At 32.4% G+C, this 20,841-nt stretch overlaps 2 protein-coding genes across 2 annotated transcripts in view; one reads left to right on the forward strand and one right to left on the reverse strand.

Moving 5' to 3' along the window:
- Nucleotides 1-20,841, reverse strand: part of LOC144564921 (18 kDa seed maturation protein-like) — a 73,055-nt gene that overhangs the window by 38,207 nt on the left and 14,007 nt on the right. The window lies entirely within an intron of this gene.
- Nucleotides 9,947-20,060, forward strand: LOC144564919 (pyrophosphate--fructose 6-phosphate 1-phosphotransferase subunit alpha-like). The gene is made up of 19 exons (XM_078314500.1): nucleotides 9,947-10,197; nucleotides 11,024-11,196; nucleotides 12,513-12,625; nucleotides 12,850-12,924; nucleotides 13,003-13,116; nucleotides 13,214-13,281; nucleotides 13,394-13,477; nucleotides 13,851-13,904; nucleotides 14,304-14,384; nucleotides 14,924-15,017; nucleotides 15,227-15,300; nucleotides 15,670-15,780; nucleotides 16,056-16,100; nucleotides 16,184-16,240; nucleotides 16,349-16,453; nucleotides 16,860-16,976; nucleotides 17,057-17,160; nucleotides 17,768-17,933; nucleotides 19,663-20,060. The coding sequence occupies exons 1-19, from the start codon at nucleotides 10,111-10,113 to the stop codon at nucleotides 19,783-19,785; spliced, it is 1,845 nt and encodes a 614-aa protein (XP_078170626.1). The 5' UTR covers nucleotides 9,947-10,110; the 3' UTR covers nucleotides 19,786-20,060.

The raw sequence follows: 20,841 nt of genomic DNA on the forward strand, positions 1-20,841 counted from the left end.
ATAAATAATCTCAAGGGAAAAAAATATAATAATGGAACTAATTTTTTTTCTTTTCTGAATACTGCAATGAAATCACAACCAACAAGATTGCCAAACATACTTTATTATACATCTGTACCTGGTATTATTATCGATCCTCTGCCTCGTGCAATGTTGGAGGATATAACCAATGCTGGTTGACCCCGTTTGTAATCCGTTTAACTGTTGTCCCCGTCTTGAATCCAATGTTATCAGAACCGGACCGGACATTGACCCGATAAAACTTCGGGTTAACGGTTCATTGGTCCAGAGTTGTCCGGTTCAACCGCTGTTTTTTTTGGCTAACAGCCCGTAGGCATAACTTCATTTCATGCTTGAAATTACATAAGCTCAAAGATAGCTTGTGAGTTCGCATGCATTACAAGAGTAGTGTCCCATTTCCCGGTACCTATAAGAGCCCTGACAAGGGGTCCAAGCCATAAAAGTAATATTTGCATCTAGGCCCCTCAGTTTGTCTTTTCTAACAGAAAAACAGTAAAAGACGACCAGGAAAATTACCAGTACAGCTAAAAAACAGAATAAGGACAAATAAAATAAAGAGTCACCTTTGTAATTCATTTCAAAAACCAGAGATCAAAATATCATATACATTAGGAATCTGGAAAACTGAGAAACATGTTTTTTATCAGTAAAATTAGAAATCTTGTTTCGTTTACCACAAAAACTGAGTAACATGTTTCGTTGTACCAATATTTAGTATATTCCAATTCTCCTTTTGTTTGAAATGTATGTTGAGATCACCAAGTTGCAAAATTTAAATGGATCAACTCGAGTACACATGTTTGATCTTTGTTTTAATCCTTCTACACAGAAATGACATTGTTAGTGCTTGTTGTACCAACTTGGAACTACCAAACAGTAACATGGATAAAAAATATCGAGAAGTACTTAAACAAGCAAACAAACAATAATTTACTGATTTTTTTAACTTCGGTTTTTCATTTGAGCAATCATTGGCAACTCCACTGCTCTCATCTAAAATTCTATTTTCATTTGAGTATTTCATCAAACACTTAACATGCATGCATCAATTCAATAAAGCTTACTAAATAATTCAACCTTTTCACGTATGTTACAGATTTGAATTTATTAATTGAATGAGATTACTTACAATATAGGATGTAGACAACTTCTCTCGCGATTTCGTTTCAACTTTCAAGCTACTTGTGCCACCGTGAAATACACATAAATAGATGAGCAATATTGAAGAACACGATCAGAATGAGATTTGGGAGGTTGTAGGAGGAAGGAGATCCAATTTCCTGATGCTTTCTATCTTGGCGATTTGAGAAAAAGGAATAAAATTTTATGATCTGAGAGAAAGTAGCAATATTGGCTAGATTTATGAAAAGTTGAAAACTCTATTGAACTGGGGTTTAACATCGGTTTTTATCGGTAGTTTTTTAAAAACCCAGCTGGTTAATTGGGTTTTAACCGAGTTAGATGCTTAAGAGGTCTTAAACAGAACCGAACCGGACAGGAGACCGGTTCCGATTTTTTTCGGTTAAATCAGTGGTCCCGTCTAGTTCTGATAACACTGCTTGAATCTTGAATCTAGGGTTGCAAACGGTTAGATATTATCCGACTGTATTTGAATTCATATTTAAAAATAAGATACATATATCCAATATCCAAATATCCGTACAGATACGGATATGATTTTAAATTTTAATTATCTGTATCCGTATAGTAAATATATAATATATAGTTTAATATATATTATGAAAAAAATTATGTTATTCATTATTATAAAAAGCCGATATTTATATCCATATATCTGTATCTGTCTAATATTTGATTCTTATCCGTATCCGAAAAATAAAAGCGGATACAGATATAATTTTACCACTATGCGATTCGTATCCGATCCGTTTGCACTCCTAATCTCGATGGTGTTGTCCAAATTTAAGGATATTTTGAATGTAATTAATAGATCATGAATAGCATTTTGATATTTGTTGGTCGAAATTTTTTCGCAATCAGATAATAACTGTAGGTAATAGAAAGAAAATTCTCTCTAAAATGTTATCCTTTTCATTTCTTCTGATTAAATTCTTTCCGTTTTACATTGAGCGGTTGATATAAAAAAAGAGGGACAAATCACAAATGGGACCCACCCTTTTAGGAGGATTTGCATATTCCAAAATCCCAAAAAACATTTGTTTTGTTAACTTTGTAATTGAAAAATTATGTTCAGGACAATTTAGAATCGAAGGAATATAGAAGGTAATATAATTTTTTTTTTGTAACTCATATTTTTGTAATACAAATATTGTTTCTTGGTTTTGATTATATACCACAATAAATATAGGTTAGGCGTGATTTATTATATACTAGTATCACGCCTATGCTTTGCAATGGAAACATATTATAAAAGAACAAAAAATTCTCATAAAAATAACATATTTTCATAAATAGATAGACTAATGAAAAGAATAATTATTCAATAATATTTATGAATGATATTAAAATATATTGGAACATAGACATATTATAAGAGAACAAATGCATACAAAATTCATTATTTTATAAAATTAAGTTGGACGACTTTTATTTCATAAGTACGTTGATTTTGTGTGGTATTTTAAAATGAATTTCCATTTTTTTCATCATGCCCTTTTTGTTATATATCTCATTATATGAACGTCAGTTATGTATGTACATATAACATAATATTTATTACCAGGTATAAAATTTTGATTCATTTAAATTTTAAGGTACTTTATTACGAAGTTTTGACTGTCTTTCACGTAATGATTAATTACAGTGTCTCAATTTTAATTTAAAAAAAAAACTTATTGGGCACATAATAATAATATAAGAACCAAACAAATTAAGAAATTTCTTAATGATAATGTGGTATCTTTTCTTACATCACGAGAAAGAATTAAATCTTTACACAATTTTATTTGGTTTTGATTGTTTGTTCAGGAATCTACAAAATTCTTGCTAAAATTGGCATTCCAACTCGGCAATTAAGATTACCTAATAATTATAAATTGAATTTTTATTTAATTGTTTTCATAGATACTCAATATTAGTAATTATTTTACGACTTAATATTAGTAATTATTTTTTTGTATCCACCAATCTGATCTCATTAATTACGATTTACACAGGTTGGGATTTAATAAAGATACCAAATGTAGATAATTGGTTAGAATATATGTATTGTTGGCAGTTAGTTATAATTGTCTGATTTGCATATTTATAAAAGTTTTTGGTAAAAAAATGGAGTAATTATTACATCTGTATGTGGCCAATACATATCTAAATAAATTTAGACTTCTATACATAGAAAAACATCAAAAAAAATGTATAGAATAAAAAATCTGATTGATTGAAGGGTTGAAATTCAATATGAAATTCTATTGTTTAATCACAGCCGTTAACAGATTAGGACATCTATGTGCTTAATATAGGAATAAAGATTTATACACTTGGAAAAACTAAAACCAGACAACTTTTGTTAAAAAGATATTACTCTTGTTAATTACCAAAACCAGACAACTTTTGTTGGCAACAAATTAAAGAAAGCCATTAACAGATTGAATAAAAAACATTTCATCTGTTTGATTGAAGGGTTGAAATTCAATATGAAATTCTATTGTTTAATCACAGCCGTTAACAGATTAGGACATCTATGTGCTTAATATAAGAATAAAGATTTATACACTTGGAGAAACCAAAACCAGATAACTTTTGTTACTCTTAGCAAAAAAAAAGATATTACTCTTGTTAATTACCAAAAGCAGACAACTTTTGTTGGCAGCAAATTAAAGAAAGCCAAATTTAAGGTTATTGTACATGCACGTTGCTTGGGAGACGAAGCCGGAGAAAAACCAAAATATAAGAAGATCTAGAAGGTATTTTTTTTATTATTATTTTTATTTAGGTAACATGTTGACTACTTTCTTTCTTCCTTTTTTCCGATTAAAGTTTGAAGATTCCAAGTCGCAACTCGAACAACATTAAAACCGATTCCAGAAGCTGTCTTTTCTTTTTTTCTGAGATGAAGAAGCTGTCTTACAAAGGAATACATAAACAAAGAAATCTCTTGCTTCGGAGGAAAAGGGGAAAAAGAAAGTCGGAGAAAGTGATAAATGATTTTGGTCTATTTTGAAATGCTTCTAGAGAACAGAACTACACGAGCAATTCATTATTCCAACGGTACCTCGAAGATTATTACTTATTATTGTGTGGATGCCGAATGATATCTGACTGAGTGCAATACTTTCAACCGGATCAAAATTGATACGGAATCTATTCTAATAAAATATTTAATTTGAAATTTGTATCAGACTGAAACTGATGACTCAAAAGTCAAATCTCATTCTACTCGGCCAGTTATTGCACTGGATCTGAATTCGTGAATGCTTACTAATAAAGAGCATTTGCATTGCATTGCATTGAGATTCTTAATTTTATTTTTAAAAGCACGCTAACACCTTGTATTCTATTCTATGTAGCGTGATTTCTAATTTATAAATAAATTTTAAAAGAAATTGTTTCCTAACTATTTTTTAGTAAAAATTGCTGATGTGAGTGTTCAAAAGAATTAAAAGTTAATTGCAACGAGTATAAAATTTAATAATTAAAATATTTCTCTAAAACAATAATAATTTATTTTTATTTAATATTTGACAATTGTTTTTCTTCTTCTTAATTTTATCAAAGATTAAGATTTAAATAGTGTTTATCATTTTCGAAAAGTCAAGTATCTTTTTTCAAATGCTTCTAGAATACTACAAGAACTATCTCTTTTATTTTTCTTATCCTTCTGCCAATTATAATCCTTAGATCTAAATAAAAAGAAGCTAAAATTTATTATGGCCTTTTTAGAAAAAAAAAATTAAGTACTTACAAAAAACTTGCGTATGAAATTACTTCGAAATTGATGACATTTGATATAATACTATAAATAAATTATTTAAAATTTTTATATTATGTAATCAACAATCACATGTCATTGTCTCCCTCATACGTAACACGATAACTCAAATGAGAATATTTTGAGTTAATGAATCTCAACGTTCAATCTATTTTAAAATTTATGCAAATTAAATATGCACTAATATTGAAAGACTTCTCATGTTATAGGCAGGTGTCGGATTAGCTTCGTTTAAAATCAGACGGTTCATATTTATTAACTCAGAAGATTCTTTTTTAAGTTAATGTAGAGGATACGCATTCAGCATAGACTGGTCTATAAGGTGATATAGTGGGAAAATAAAGTAAAAAAATAAAAAATAAAAAATATTAAGTCTTATATAGTTATTTTATTAAAAAGTTATGGTACACCTTAGTAGAATTGAATCTGTAATATCTCTATAGATAGATGTGATTCGTACCACTGTATTAAATTCGCAGTTCTCAAATAAAAGTTGGAGATCAAACATCAAATTATCTAATATCTCTGAAATATTATCCAATATGATAATTTTCACTGTTGAAGATTATATGTTGAAAATTGAGCGTTTGGGAATAATTTGAAAATTTTGTCATTCATGATCATGTTATAAAAAATAGAAAAAATAGAAAATGAGAAAATAAACAGGGAAGTAATAAAAATGTGCGGAGAAATATAAGATAATTCTTTCTTTTCTTTTTTTTTCTCGAGAACCTTCTTTGCTCTTTTGAGACCTTTCCTCTTCTACTAGCAAATATTTGATTAAATTGAGAGAAAAAAAAAGGAGACCGGCGGACAATTAAGACTTCACTTTTGGTCCCAAATATCACAGTTTTTGACTGGAAAGTACAACAAATCAGAATTTAATATTGAGTTATTTTTCAGTACACCGCTGTTTATTAAAAAAAATGATTATTAATTTTGACCATCAAATTAAATAAAACTACAAAAGTAAGCAGGAAGTTTTTGTTTTGTTTTTAAACTGGTTTTTTAATATTAGTTAAGAAGATATTCGTTAGGGTATGTTTGGATGAAATGAGAATAGCTAGAATATACAGCTATTTTAGAATAGGGGTTATTCGGAATAATAACGTTCATCCAAACAATATTTTTACTATTTGAAATAGTTATAATAACTGCTATTATTTATTCCTTACAAATGTTGGAATAGCTACTATTCGAAAGTATAAAGAGAGAGGAAAAAAATATTTTTTTCTCAGATTTCCGCTAACATAATTTCGAAATTATAAAATTGACATTACTTCTGTTATCTCCACACCGTGACAATTCATTTGAAACCTCACTTGCCTACATTTCATCTTAATTAGCACCTTATTAACACTATCATTTATCGGTTACAGCTATTCACTATTCCAAATTTACAATCCAAACAACATTTCACTAATCAAAATAACACTATTTTAATAACAATCTGAAAATCACTATTTATTTTCTATTTTCATTTGCTATTTTTAAATTTTACTATTCTAGCTATTCTATCTTCCATCCAAAGTCCAAACGTATCCTAATAAAGTTATGACAAGGGTTCAAATGCCTCCATGTTCGTGTGCCTCCATCATGCCTCCATCTTTCTCCATCATTTTCAAAGTTCAAACAGTCGATCCGAACCGCTCAACCTAACCTCCATACTAAAATATGTTTGGAGACCAAATTTTATATTTTTAGGAATTGTTTTACTATTTTTTTAGATAGGTACAAAAATACTGTTTTTAGATGGTTCAGATTTACTGATTTTGTGCCTATCTAAAAAAATAGTAAAAAAATTTCTAAAAATATAAAATTTGGTCTCCAAACATATTTTAGTATGGAGGTTAGGTTGACCGGTTCGAATCATCTGTTTGAACTTTAAAAATGATGGAGAGAGATGGAGGCATAATGGAGGCACAAAAACATGAACGCATTTGAACCCTCCTCTAAAGTTATTGATATGTTCTTGTCATTGGATAGTCTAAAATGGATTTTTTTTTTTTTTGAGTATTTTATTTACATCTTTGTCTAGAGACTAGATCTGTATAAAATCTTTACTTTTTAGAAAATAATGCATCGTTGTGCCCGTATTAGTGTGTGGGATATGTGCATTTCTTTACGAATTCACATCCCCTCAGGTTACTGAGTACAATTAAATCGGACGGTTCAAAATTAAAATGTTTAACTTGGCACAAATTTCAAAGCACAATAATACTGCCACCTCCATCATCCCGAACAGACATCGGCTGATATTAAATCTGAGTCGTCCGTTTCAATTTTGTTGAGTCAGGTACCTATGGATCCTTTGTTTGCCGGAGTTCGGCTTCTATAAAGAAACATTTATAGAAGAAAATAATAATTTTTTACACGTAACAATTTATTATAAAAAATATTGCATTCAATAAATTCTAAACACAAATAAGTATCTATATGAAATACCAAAAATCTGCAAAAATAAAAAAATAACATGATAAGTTGTGTGAAAATTCTTGTGGAAGAACACAGAAAAAGTTATTATTTAAAAGTTTTTATACATCTCGAACACACTAAACTAAAGACATCATCTTCAAACGAGAAAAGTACGAAAACAAATTAACCGTCCCGATTATAATAAATAAAAGAATAATTATACTAATCCCCCCACCCCTGTCCCCCCATTTATCACCGCGCTCTCTCTCTCTCCAAATTAACTTCCTTAACTGCCTTTTATCCCCCCATTAATTCCGCTAACAATTTTCATTTATCCCCGCATTAATTACTATGAATTAATAACAATTTCCGCATTAATTATACTGTCATTTTATTAACAATCCTCTCATTAATTATACTTTCCTTTAATAACAATCCCCGCATTAATTATACTTTCATTTAATAACAATCCCCGCTAACAATTATTTATCTGTTTGCTGATATTCAATAAAGTATTTATTATTGTTCTGACAAGTATTTATCTTTATGTCTGAGAAGTATTTATCATTGTCCCTGACATGTTAATACTTTGATTTGATTAAAAAGTTTAAGAACAAAGTTCAAGAAAATATTTATCATTATGTCTGAAAAGTATCTATCCATATAACATAAATTATTTATCATTATGTCTGAGAAGTATTTTACTGTAAGTTGCAATTATGTCTGAGAAATATTTATCCATGTAATAGAAAGTATTTATCAATTTAACATAAAGTATTTATCATTATGTCTGAGAAGTATTTATTATTGATGTTTTACTGAAAGTTGCAATTATGTCTGAGAAGTATTTATCCATGTAATATAGAGTATTTATCCATGTAGCATAAAGTATTTTATCATTGGGTGAGGGGGTTGTTTATTTAATGGTCCCTAGTTGTGCGGGGACAATAAAAAAAAAAATTGTGCGGGAATAACTGACAAGTATTTATGAGGGGATTGTTTATTTAATTGTCCCTAGTTGTGCGGGGACAATTAAAAAAAAAAGAAATTTTGTGCGGGGACAATTGATAGATTGATTTGTTCAGTTATAAATAGAGATAATTATATAGGGATTAATACTTTGCAAATCCAGGATAAATACTTTGATGCTTTAAGTTAAATACTAACAGTTTCTGTGGAGTATTAATGATTGAGCGGTCCCCCCATGACTTTTTTGACAGTTTGTGCGGGATTGAGATTGCGGGGATTGCTCTCAGGATCCTAAATAAAAAGATAAAAATAAGATTGAACAAATGAAAAATTAGTAATGTGGCATATTTAAGGAGTTAGAATACTTAACCCCACTCGTGTATTTATATTTAAGAATTTAACACCATTAAATTCCATAAATTCAGATCTAACATTATAATTTATTCTTGACCAATATTCAAATTGCAAGTAAAATCTATTGTTGATTGTGTTCAGATTTTTTAACATTAATTTGAATTTAAATTTTGGTATAAGTTTTTAGTTCGTCATAGAATTATTATGTCACTATCATACTAATAAACAAGAAAGAAGAAAAACAAAACATGATTCCTTCGTTGTCTGATTTTCAAGTCAAAATGACTTTTTTAATTATTAATCTTTTATTAAAGCCGTAGGCATGACGTTTTAATAACCAATGCTATGATCATTGTATAATAAAAATCAGCCAACTCTAGTAAGTTACCAATATACCCACCTCCAATAATTCACAAATCGAGGTCTCGATTTCCCATCTGCGTTCAAGCATCTCCATTTCGCATGAACCGGAGGCCTTTTAAATTCACGCATAGTGCTTTTCGAGAAACAAGCAGTCTCAGTACAAACGACAAGGACGCAGGATCTAACGGTATCTATGCTAAGAATATATTCATTAGAGCATCTTCAACGGTGATTGTTTATGGATTGCTTATACTAATGTGTCAATTGTTTTTGTAATTACTGGATTGTATGGCTATTGTTTATTTAACAATTGTTGGAAAAAATTACTTAATGAGAAATTCTTTTTTAAAGATGAGTTGACAAAATATTTAATTCTTATTGGTCAAGTATTTAATTCTCAATTGTTTAGTTTATTGTACCAATGTAAATGAATTGCTTAATTTTTTAATTTTTTATAATTATTATTTAGTAATTAATTTTAATTACTGAATTAGAGATGTTCTGAGGCTTAAACCACTAACTTTACCAAACGGTCCAAATCAAAGAATGAAAAAAAAAATATAGTGGGTCAAGTTTGCAGGACAAAAGTGGACAGAAAGCCAGAAAACAGGTGGCGCCTGGGTTTACATTTCGTACGCGGGTTATGTTACCGCAGGCTTTCATTATTTTTAGCGTCTTCTTTATAAGGTGCACCTGGTGTATATTTACTTGCCAACTTGGTATCAATCAATAATGGATCCCACTTCATTTTTTCCTCGTAAATAGTTTACTCGTAGCTCTGCCGAAATCAAGAGTTTCCGCCCCGTTCGCTCTAATTATTAGGTATGAACCATGCGTAACTTCCATATATAGACCATTTCACTGAAATAGCGACCCCTAATACGATTGGTTCAACTCATTTGAAAGCACGAGCCTATTTGCATATAATGCGTCACGATGCGCCTCATTCAGTCGCACAATAAGAAGTCTATTTTACACTCCCGGTGAGAAACAAAGAGCAGAGAAAGCTTTCCCCTCCGTGGCTCCTCCCTCCCTAACAGTGATCCGAGAGGAAGAGATTTGATTTGAGAGAGACAGAGATGGCGGATTTTGGTGCACCTCGAGAGTTATCGGAGCTTCAAAAAAAGAGAACAGAGTACCAGCCTCAACTCCCTCCCTGCCTCCAGGTGCCTCTTGGTTTCTTTTCCTATATTTTTTTTATTTAGTATTTTCGTCATTCTAGTAAAGGTTTTTCTATCTCGGCTGACCAAAACCGCCTTCCTTTTCTATCTTCTGTTGATGTCTTGAAAAAGTTGGTAGATCTCCCTCTGTCACCCCTTTTCTGAGGTTTGGTCCCCATTTCTATCTTGTATCGATGTGAAGTTCGTAGAACTCAGTCTATTTTGGCCTAATATTTTCCAATTTTTCTATTCTAATCATGTTTACTAAAAAAAGTTCCACAATGTCTGATTTGCTGGAAGAAAATGTTTTTTTTTTTTTCGGTTACATTTCCCTCATATTGTATAAGAGTTTACAGTTACCAGGAAAATGAAATATATTTTCTATTTATAAATATCTTTCTAATAGGGCTGCCAATTTGAAATTATGGAAAAATTGTGCCTAGCAATATGCATTGTTGCTAGAATTTAAATAAAAAAAGAGTACAACTATTATGATTATGGAACTATTATGATTCAAATTACTATCATTTGATATATTTATACCATGCATATATTGTAAATTTAGTACTTTGTTCTAATAGAGGGGATCTGAATAAAATTTTACAAATGTTATGTCTCTGAGGTGGAGTGGGGTTCTAAATTTCATTCCGAAAACTTTTTGGCCCAGATAATGTGCGGCATTTTTGGTAAATTTCTGTTTGCCTGGTGCAGACAAATTTAAGAGTAATTGCAATCAAGTACTAACTATGCGTGTTGGGGTGGGAGGGGGGAGGGTCTATTCACAGTTCATCTGTGATTCTTATTTTAATTGTGCTTGTAACAATATTTATAGGGGAATACAGTCAGGGTGGAGTTTGGCGACTTGACAACAACAGCTGATACAGCCAGTGCGCATGCAATAAGCCAGGCCTTCCCCCGCACATTTGGGCAGCCCTTGGCCCATTTCTTGAGGGCCACTACTCTAGCCCCTGAAGCCCAAACCATACACCTACCACACCCAATTAGGTAACAACTTTGATGCTCCTAATTGTTTGTCTCCTTCCAGCTTTTATTTAGAGGTATATCAGGTTATTAATTTACCCACCTTGCTAAATTATGAATCACACGTCTTGAAATTTGTTGAACTATAAAGCTGGAAAGAATTCAAAATCTGAAGATTGTTGTTCCTGCCTGTAAGAAGAAATTTTGGCTGGTACTATGTGAATATGGAATGATTTTATCTACAGTTTTGTTGGTAATTCTCTCTTAAATTGCTTCAATTAGCACTGAGTAAATAAGCAAGCACAATAAAAATCAAGATAAGTTAGTAGGAAAATACAAAATCATATCAGAACCAAGCTTCTAAAGTGGTGATATAGCATTTTATCATGTTCTAAATTCCTATAGATTGTGTGATTCAGCGGATTTGGAAATTGTACCTGTTGAATGTAGCGTTATTTATTGTCCGCTGAATTTGATATGCTAGTTGTTTAATTTTAAGGCTAATAGTTGTTTGGTTTTAAGATGTTGTAGCATTTGAACCAAGTTAGTGCTTGCCTATTTTCAGATGTTGTTGTATTTTAACCATAGGGCTTTGTTTGGTAGATGATAAGAAGTGGGGATAAGGGGATAACTCTCATCCACCACTCTTTCACAAGGGATTGGAGTTATCAGCTTATTCCTTCTAACACAGGGTACTTAGTTTCTACTTTCTATTTTACTATATGAAGTATGGACTATACGGTATCCTACTTTTAGCATACAAGGAACTATTTATAGTGATAGAATTGATACTATGTTTTTAATGCTTATATATGTGTTATAATATTTTAGGTGTTTTAAAGTTGGAAATTAGTTTCAACTTTCAAGGAATGTATCAGTTTCAGGGTTTATTGGCTGCTCTATTACTTTTAAATGTTAAACACTAAGCTACCTCCCTGCCACTATGGACTTGGCTGCTCTATTACTTTTAAATGTTAAACACTAAGCTACCTCCCTGCCACTATGGACTGTCAAAAGCTAATTAGAACCCTTGATAAGGTCTAACATTTCCTCAGCAATACTGACTGATGGCCTGTAGGCATATACTTCTATGCATAGATATAGAATGGCTCTGGAACCTTGTATTATTATCTTCAGTGAAATTGTACCTTAGATTTTTTTTATTTAAACCTGATATTGTGGTCTGAACTTGTGATATTTACAAATTTTTATGACCCCATGCATAGTGTTATTATATTCGAGACTTTAGGGTTTATGATCTGGTTTACAATAGGCATATATGAAGTTGCATAGTTTAATATAAATTTGAATCTTTTTCCTTTGAAACAAACCAAATATAGGGTAGGAGTAGTATTTTCTGGGAGGCAGTCACCAGGTGGACACAACGTCATTTGGGGACTTCATGATGCCTTGAAAAAACACAACCCTGGCAGTGCCTTGCTTGGTTTTCTTGGTTAGTTTATTTTATTTTTTCTCTCTGTTCTCTTTTTCTTTTTTCTTTTCTTTTTTAATGCTGGTGACTTTAACATCTTTTAAATAAGACACATCATTCCAAGATGTTGTATTAGCAAGCAATTACTAATTACTCAGCTTCTTGTCTCAGAGTTTCATTAATATAGAGTTGCTATTGTGTATTTAGTTTCTGGGTAATTAAGTTATCTTTTGTATTGCATTAAGGTGGAAGTGAAGGCATGTTTGCAAAGAAAACCCTGGAAATCACAGATGAGGTTCTTTCTTCGTACAAGAACCAAGGTATGCCATTCTCTTTTGTATATTAGTTAATTTTCTATGGCCTATAAGTTATATATGAAAAACTAAATTTATATGAAGGTGGCTATGATTTGATTGGGAGAAGTGTTGATCAAATAAGGACAACAGAACAAGTTAACGCCACCATTGCAACATGCAATGATCTTAAGTTGGATGGCCTTGTTATTATTGGAGGTAGCTTATTTACCTTTTGTCACAATTTAATACTTGGGGGTTTCCGTCTATCTATCTATTTATTCATTGACAATATTTCACTTGCTTTTGATTGAAGGTGCCACGTCAAACTCAGATGCAGCTCAGCTAGCTGAGACCTTTGCTGAATGTAATTGTAGTACTAAGGTACAATGCTGCTTTTTTTTCTCTCCGATTTTCTTTTTGGAGATTATCGAAAATTACATAATCACCGTTGTGTCAAATAATGTAAAACATTACCTAATTGAATACTGAATAGGTGGTGGGCGTGCCGGTAACGTTCTATGGAGATCTGAAGAATCAATTTGTTGAGACCAATGTTGGGTTTGACACAGTTTGCAAGGTTCTACTTTGCTTTTTTTTATTCCATTTTTCCTTGTACCTTGGTTCAGTTCAACTCATCTTGCTTGTTTGCACGACTTCATTTTTAATTTAATAAATAATCGGGCATGATGGTTGAAACATAGTGACAAGTGGCGTCTTTAAACTGTTAATTGGAATAAACAATTAAATTTGGATATAAGAATCCAAAGCTGCTGGAGGGTCAGAAATAGTGTACAGCTAAATTAGCTTAGGTGCATGTTGACCAAGTCTAGTTCTGTTTTGTTTGTTCTTTGCATTGGTGAGAGCAGTAATCAATTTTTTTTAGAAAAATGGAAAATCTACCAGAAATTTCCACTTTCTTATGAGTTTAAATGTTGAAATTCTTCTTTCAGGTCAATTCACAACTAATTAGCAACATATGCACTGACGCCCTTTCCGCAGGAAAGGTATTATTACTATTCATCTTCCATTACATATGCTTAATGCCAGACATGCATGCTTGTATGTTGCTGTTCCATTTGTGCGAGTCCTTGTGAAATCTTAAACTTTGAAATATTTTCAACTTACCATGTGGCAATTTTGTGTGCACCCTCAGATAAAACATACTGTTCACCTTAGGCGTCTTTATTCCCCATTTCTTGAAAGGTTACCAAACAGCTCTCCTTGCTTATTGCTTTAACAAGGGTGTTTTAGGCATTTTCTTTTTAAAGAACTTGGCAATGAGGGCTGTGAGCAGTATTCCTTATTGTTTGTCAATGCACCCTTTCTAGCGTGATATGAATTTTTCCTAATACTGATTGTTCTATTTATAACTAAATAATGTACGAATGTAAATTGGTATCCAGTACTACTACTTTGTTCGGTTGATGGGTCGTCAGGCTTCCAATGTGGCCTTGGAATGTGCTCTACAGTCTCACCCTAACATGGTGTGTTCTATTCTCTCTGTTTATTATTTCAAATATTCTATTTTTGACTTGAGAAAAAAGAAAAGTGGGCTAGTACATGTATTTTTTTTCATTTATTGACGAAAATTCTATTTGAACGGGTGCTTTGCGGATAATTGTGAATGAATTAGACATGAGAAGAGCATCAAGTTATTTTTGTCTCCTGGGAATCTATATGACATTTTTCATTTTGGAGGGGCTTGTGGTGTTTGATATTTTTAGAAAAGTACACATCTTGACAATATTGGAGGGGCTTTCTATTATTGATGGAAGTATCTATTTGAACGAGAGGGCCTCATCGGGCGTTCAATAATTTTGATTACGTGCAACATCAAGTTGTTTAACTACATGATTCTATTTGCTTGCCCTTGGCATTCAAGGCAGAATGATAAGTATCATGTTTACCTTTGCATGATGATATGCTATATCTCAGAGTTAATGACATGTTTATGTTTAATAGTTTCTCACTTTTAGAGGGCTTATCTGATTAACTTTACCCTTTTGTATTTATTGGGTTTCAGCTGATATTGGGTGAGGAAGTGGCACTGTCAAAACTCACCCTTTTTGACATAACTAAGCAAATCTGTGATGCTGTTCAAGCACGTGCTGCTCAAGGTACTCGCTCTACCCTCTCCTGTTGTATCTAGCTATACCATACTATTGCAGTGACTCAAAGCTGGCATATTCATGACAGTTGGATGGTCCATAATAGTAGTGTTTAAACAAGGTTTTGTGAACTAAAGTTGTCTGGTATGACGTAATCAGGATAAGATACTACTTAACTTTCTGGTATATAATTTTTTATTTTTTTATTTTATGCCCAGATAAGTATCATGGTGTTATTCTCATACCAGAAGGAATTGTTGAAAGTATTCCAGAGATGTATGCCCTCCTTCAGGTAGAAGCACTTTTCTGTTTAATTTTTCAATTTATTTTCTGTGACTATCACCAGTTTCTGAAGAAATCTTTTAGATTATAGCGCTTTGTCTGCCAAAAATCATGTTTATTATAGTTTCTTTCTTAGGAGATGCTCAAACTGTACTCTTTTTGTAGGTTGATTATTTAGACTACTCAGAAGCTCTGTTCAGAAATGCTTGCTTTATCAGCGAGCTTTTATATACTTTCGTGCCATTAAGTCTTATTTTAAGTGACTGACAATTGTAACTGCAGCTTTATGATATTTTCTTATTTGTCCAAGTTCTTGAAAAGGACTGTGTATTTGTTTTCATTGACCGTCTCCCTTGATACTTATCTTTTTGTTATGAAGGAAATACATGGGCTTCATAGGAACGGCATTCCTGCAGAGAAAATATCATTGCATCTGTCACCGTGGGCTAGTGCCTTGTTTGAGTTCCTCCCTCGCTTCATCAGAAAAGAGGTCTTCTCTAGTTCTGTTTATATATATTGTTTCCTTTATATCTTATGCACAAAGCTCCAAGTTTCACAACCAATCACTACATCAGAAATCCATCAATATCGTCATCAAGTGTTTATTTGGGTTTGTAAGGTTCCGTTTTTGTTCATTTATTTGGTGGTTTATGTTCATGTTTGGGGTGAGGGGGGAGTGTTGGTTTCTTTATGTAAAGAAGTTATACATTTTTGTAGTAATATCCTGATAAACACAGTTCTGATCATATTTCCTTTGCTGCACAGTTACTACTACTCCCAGAGTCTGATAACTCAGCACAACTCTCTCAGGTATATATCTCTTCCTGTTATTCCTTATGTTTTCCTTGGTTTATTTTTTATAAGAGCATGATCCATATGACTGCATTTGTCAGATTGAGACGGAGAAACTTCTAGCCCATCTGGTCGAAGAAGAAATGGAGAAGAGAACTGTATTTTTCTTTTATCTTTCCCTCCTTTTTGTTCTATTCAGTATTTTGTAGTTTTTAATTCTCACTTAAACAACGCCTCCTGCTGAGGCTATCAATTTTTTTTTTCAGAAAGACGGAACTTATAAAGGGAAGAAATTCAATGCAGTGTGTCACTTTTTCGGCTACCAGGCTCGTGGCTCCTTGCCTTCAAAATTTGATTGTGATTATGCCTATGTATGTCCAAACCTCCCTCTCTACCTCGTCCTTGCTTCTTCAATAAAAAATAGAAAATTAATATGAAAGAACTGATAATGGCCATATAACAAATCCTCAAGGAATGTCAGTATGCAAAATATATACTAGTTTAAAAGCCACATCAAAATGGCATAATACAAATGTGGATTGTATAAATCAGAGTATGTTAGACAAACAAAAGTGTTATACTGAGTAAAATGGACATAATTGCAGGTAATTCATGTTTTTTTATTAAAATTCTTGATATTATCTGCTGAAATAAGTATACAAAATGGAAAAGAGATTAGTCTAGTGTCTCCTGACAGGTTGTCACCCATAATATGCTACTCAGATCCAATTTAAAATTCATTTGTATTAATTGCCCTTTTATCATAATACAAAACAGGTACTGGGTAATATATGCCGTCACATACTAGCGGCAGGTTTAAATGGATACATAGCAACTGTAACTAACTTGAAGAATTCAGTCAATCATTGGAAATGTGGTGCTGCTCCGTTTACAGTAAGTTTCAACCTTACCACCTTGAAATAGCTTAAGCATATTTTCTATTCTCTAAAGTTAAAATTTTGGTAAAAATGTAGGCTATGTTGAGTGTGAAGAAGTACACTCGTGGTCCTGGAGGCATTCCAGTCGGAAAACCTGCAATTCATCCTGCTTCTGTTGATCTAAGGGGAAAAGCTTACGAGTCCGTATTATTTTCCGTTTTTTCATTTATTTAATGTTTTATTGTTGGCTTGCTGTTGCTGCTGGTTAGTTAAAGAATATATTAAATCACAAAATCTTTAGTCTCTATCAGCTAGAGTTTTTAGTAAACGGCTGGTTTTTTTTGTCAGTGCTAGAGTTTCAAATTAATCCTGCTAGTCTTCTGTTAAAGAAATTCCATCCCATTAATATTCGCACAACACGGTCTATGGACAAACCTCCATACTCGAGGAGATTAGCAAATCTTGGAAATTATTTGAGAAGATAAAATTATGTTAAAATAAGCAACAATGTATAAAATATTATCCAATATTTATAAAGTTAGTTTGTGTTGAGTTTTCAACTGCAGTTTATGGCAGGAATTATCCTACCATTGTCCCTAAAATGGAAACTACTGGTATGGTGTTGCCCACATAATCTAATAATATAATAGATTAATTTCTAGCAGTAGATATTTATAATGGACATAATGTTTGATATGAAAATGACAGACTTTGAAAAGATAAACCATAGTTTTCAAAGGTTTTATACTTCTCAAAGAAGTGATTCATATATTTATAATGAAATGATATGAAATATATTCTCATTAGAGTATGGAGAGAGAAGGCTGCAACCCTACTGCTCGAGGACATGTACAGAAATCCGGGTCCACTTCAGTTTGAGGGGCCAGGTGTAGATCAGCCAACGATTTCACTCTCAGTAGAGGATCAGGATTATATGGGCCGCATCAAGAAGCTTCAACAATATCTCGAACAAGTAAGTTGTTCCTTCTATTGTTGGGCTCATTCAGCAATTTCATAGCACTTTGTTCCTTGTAATTTTTTTTTTTTAAAAACCATTACCAAACAAGACCTCAGATTTGCCAGAAACCAAAACCAAAGGGGGCAAGTTGATCTAGTGCCTTTAAACAGAGTTCCCTTTGCAAATTTCTTATACTAAATAAAGCCCCAACAATACCATCTTAAGGACACAAGATCAACTAGTGCCATTTGGTGCTGATCAAGCATGTATCATTTTCTATAGAGAAGTTATATTTAGTGGTGGTTTATACAGAAATTCCTTCCGTATAGTATCTGATACCTCTTGGACTAGAGGCTCCTCATTGATTGGTGGAGATATGAAGGCAAAAATAAGGCTGGAAATATTTTTTTACAGCCCTGGAAAGCATTAACCAGAAATTTGATACCCTACTTTATAAATTACCTTTAAATCTCGTCCTTATTAATTATCCAGTCCACATAAATGCATTAGAAATGACATATAGCTCCATGCTTTTTCTTAGATTTTTCATTATTGGAGAAATTAGATAAAGAGGAGCTAAGGTGATATTGATCATGTTTGGTATTGTTGCATGCCAAATAATACTGGCTTGTAGATGATGGATCTTTATCATGAGGAAGTATTAGGAACTACTAAAGCTACCTCTCTACCTGCTAATCAGAGAAGTTTTGAATTGCAAAATCCTATGAGAACAGTTTTGAATAAAAAATCCTATTAGATTAGTTACCACTTGGTTCCCCAATTAATAGTTTGTTGAAGGATGAGTTAGCAAATAAAATCCTAACACTGTAATAAGCATTGAGAAATATGGGGTCTTGCTAACATAGGGTGGTGCGATAATTAAAAATGTACCTTGTACCTTTTTGCTCAATCTTAAGCTGAAAATTTTAATATATATATATATATATAGAGTAAGGCTACCATGCTTTGCAAATTAAAGTAAGTGTTTTAATTAAAATTCTGCACCATTAAAAAACAGCGATGTTCAAACGATCTTAATAAATAGTAAAAAAATTCAAAAAAATGTAAAATTTGGTCTCCAAGCACATTTTAATATAGATTAAACATCTAACGGTTTTGATCGACTATTTGGACTTCGAAACTAGAGATATGAGCGCAAATTAAAACATTCACTTTAATTTGCAAAGCATGGTAGCCTTACTCTATATATATATAGAGGTTGGCTGAGATTAAAGTGGTAGTTCCTGAGCTTTGGTGCTACCAATTCGTTTTTTAATCTTTAAAGTTCAAAACGTCGATCCGAACCGTTCAAGTTGTTCTCCATATTAAATTGTACTTGGAGACCAAATTTTATATTTTTCTGAATTTTTTTACTATTTATTAAGCCACTTTGAAAACAACTGATCCAACGGTGGCTTCTGATTTTACTGTTTTGTTAAGCCACCCGTTGGATCAGCGATTTTCAAAGTGGCTTAATAAATAATAAAAAAAATTCAGAAAAATGTAAAATTTGGTCTCCAAGCACAATTTCATATGGAGAACCACTTGAACGGTTCGGATCGACGTTTTGAACTTTGAAAATTGAAAAACGAATTGATAGCACCAAAGCTCAGGAACTACCACTTTGATCTTAGCCAACCTCTATATATATATGTATGTATGATAAAAATTGTCTTTTTCCGAGCTTAAGCTTCAGGCATAATTGGGTTGTTAATAAGACAACAATTGTTTTTGTTAATTACAGGTGAAAAGCATAGTCAAGCCAGGGTGCTCGCAGGATATTCTAAAGGCAGCTCTGAGTTGCATGGCATCTGTCACCGAGGTCTTAACTGTTATGGCTTCCCCGTCTTTCAAAAGCCAGTCCTAAAGCTTGAACTGGAAAGAAGAAATTTCTGCCTAAGACTTGAAAAAAGAGACCCCTTTTGCAATAGTTTGCTCACTCCTTGTCAGCTTGATTATGGAGTTGTTAGTTTTTGTAGTGGTGGTGTGTTTGTGCTTTCTTAGAGGTGTAGTGCTATTTTGCAGAGCATGGTAGTAAATAATGCAGATCCTGTCGTATAGGATTTTGTTTTCCATTAAATAACGGGATTTAGAGAAAGAAATTATTGCTATGAGATCTTAAATAAATAATGATGTTTATTTTACAGGTTCTTTTTTGGAGTCCATATGCTCCCAGCTGCTTTACAAGCTGTCCTTTTTCCATGAGATCTGCTGTCCTTTTTCCATGAGATCTCCAGAATTTCTTTATAAGGTTTAATCTATAGGATCTTCCTAAAGGGGAAAAAGGGCATTAGTTTCTATTTCCGTAATAGGCATTTCCAGTGATTTTTCATCCATTCTGAAAACTGTTATAATGGATATTCAACCATATAGTGTGTGTTTCGCTTGCTTAGGTATGTGATCTTTGTTGAGTTGGCATCTTGACTGGTATCTTACCTCTCTTATCGGTTTGAAAATGCTGCTATCAAGTGGTCTGAAATGAAGAAAGATAAAACACCACAAGGTGTCAGTATCTTGCACTGTCTTAGACTTGAGTGGGGTATTTAAATTGATAACAATCACCATCTCTGTGTTTGGATAGCGGTGACCTTCATTGAAAGAAAATGACAGAGCAACATCCCACATGGTAAAGAAATTTCTACATTAATGGAGAAAAGTTCAAAAATAAGCCATCCGACAGGATATGAGACATTATAAACCCGGGGTACTAGCCAGCAAACTTTTCTTTTCCTTTTTACTGAAGTCCGTAGCCAGTTATCCACCATATTTATCTCTCAACTTTCAACTCCCATTCGATTCAGTCCGTGCTAAATTTTGATTCTTAATTAGTAGAACAGAAGACATGTAAGTCTGTAAACTTGGTCTGTGAAAAATATGCAAATCATTCTATAAACCATTGTCGACAAAAACGCGTCTGAGATAA

This window comes from Carex rostrata, chromosome 14 (assembly GCF_964058835.1).
Source record: "Carex rostrata chromosome 14, lpCarRost1.2, whole genome shotgun sequence".
In the NCBI taxonomy this organism is placed as follows: Eukaryota; Viridiplantae; Streptophyta; class Magnoliopsida; order Poales; family Cyperaceae; genus Carex; species Carex rostrata.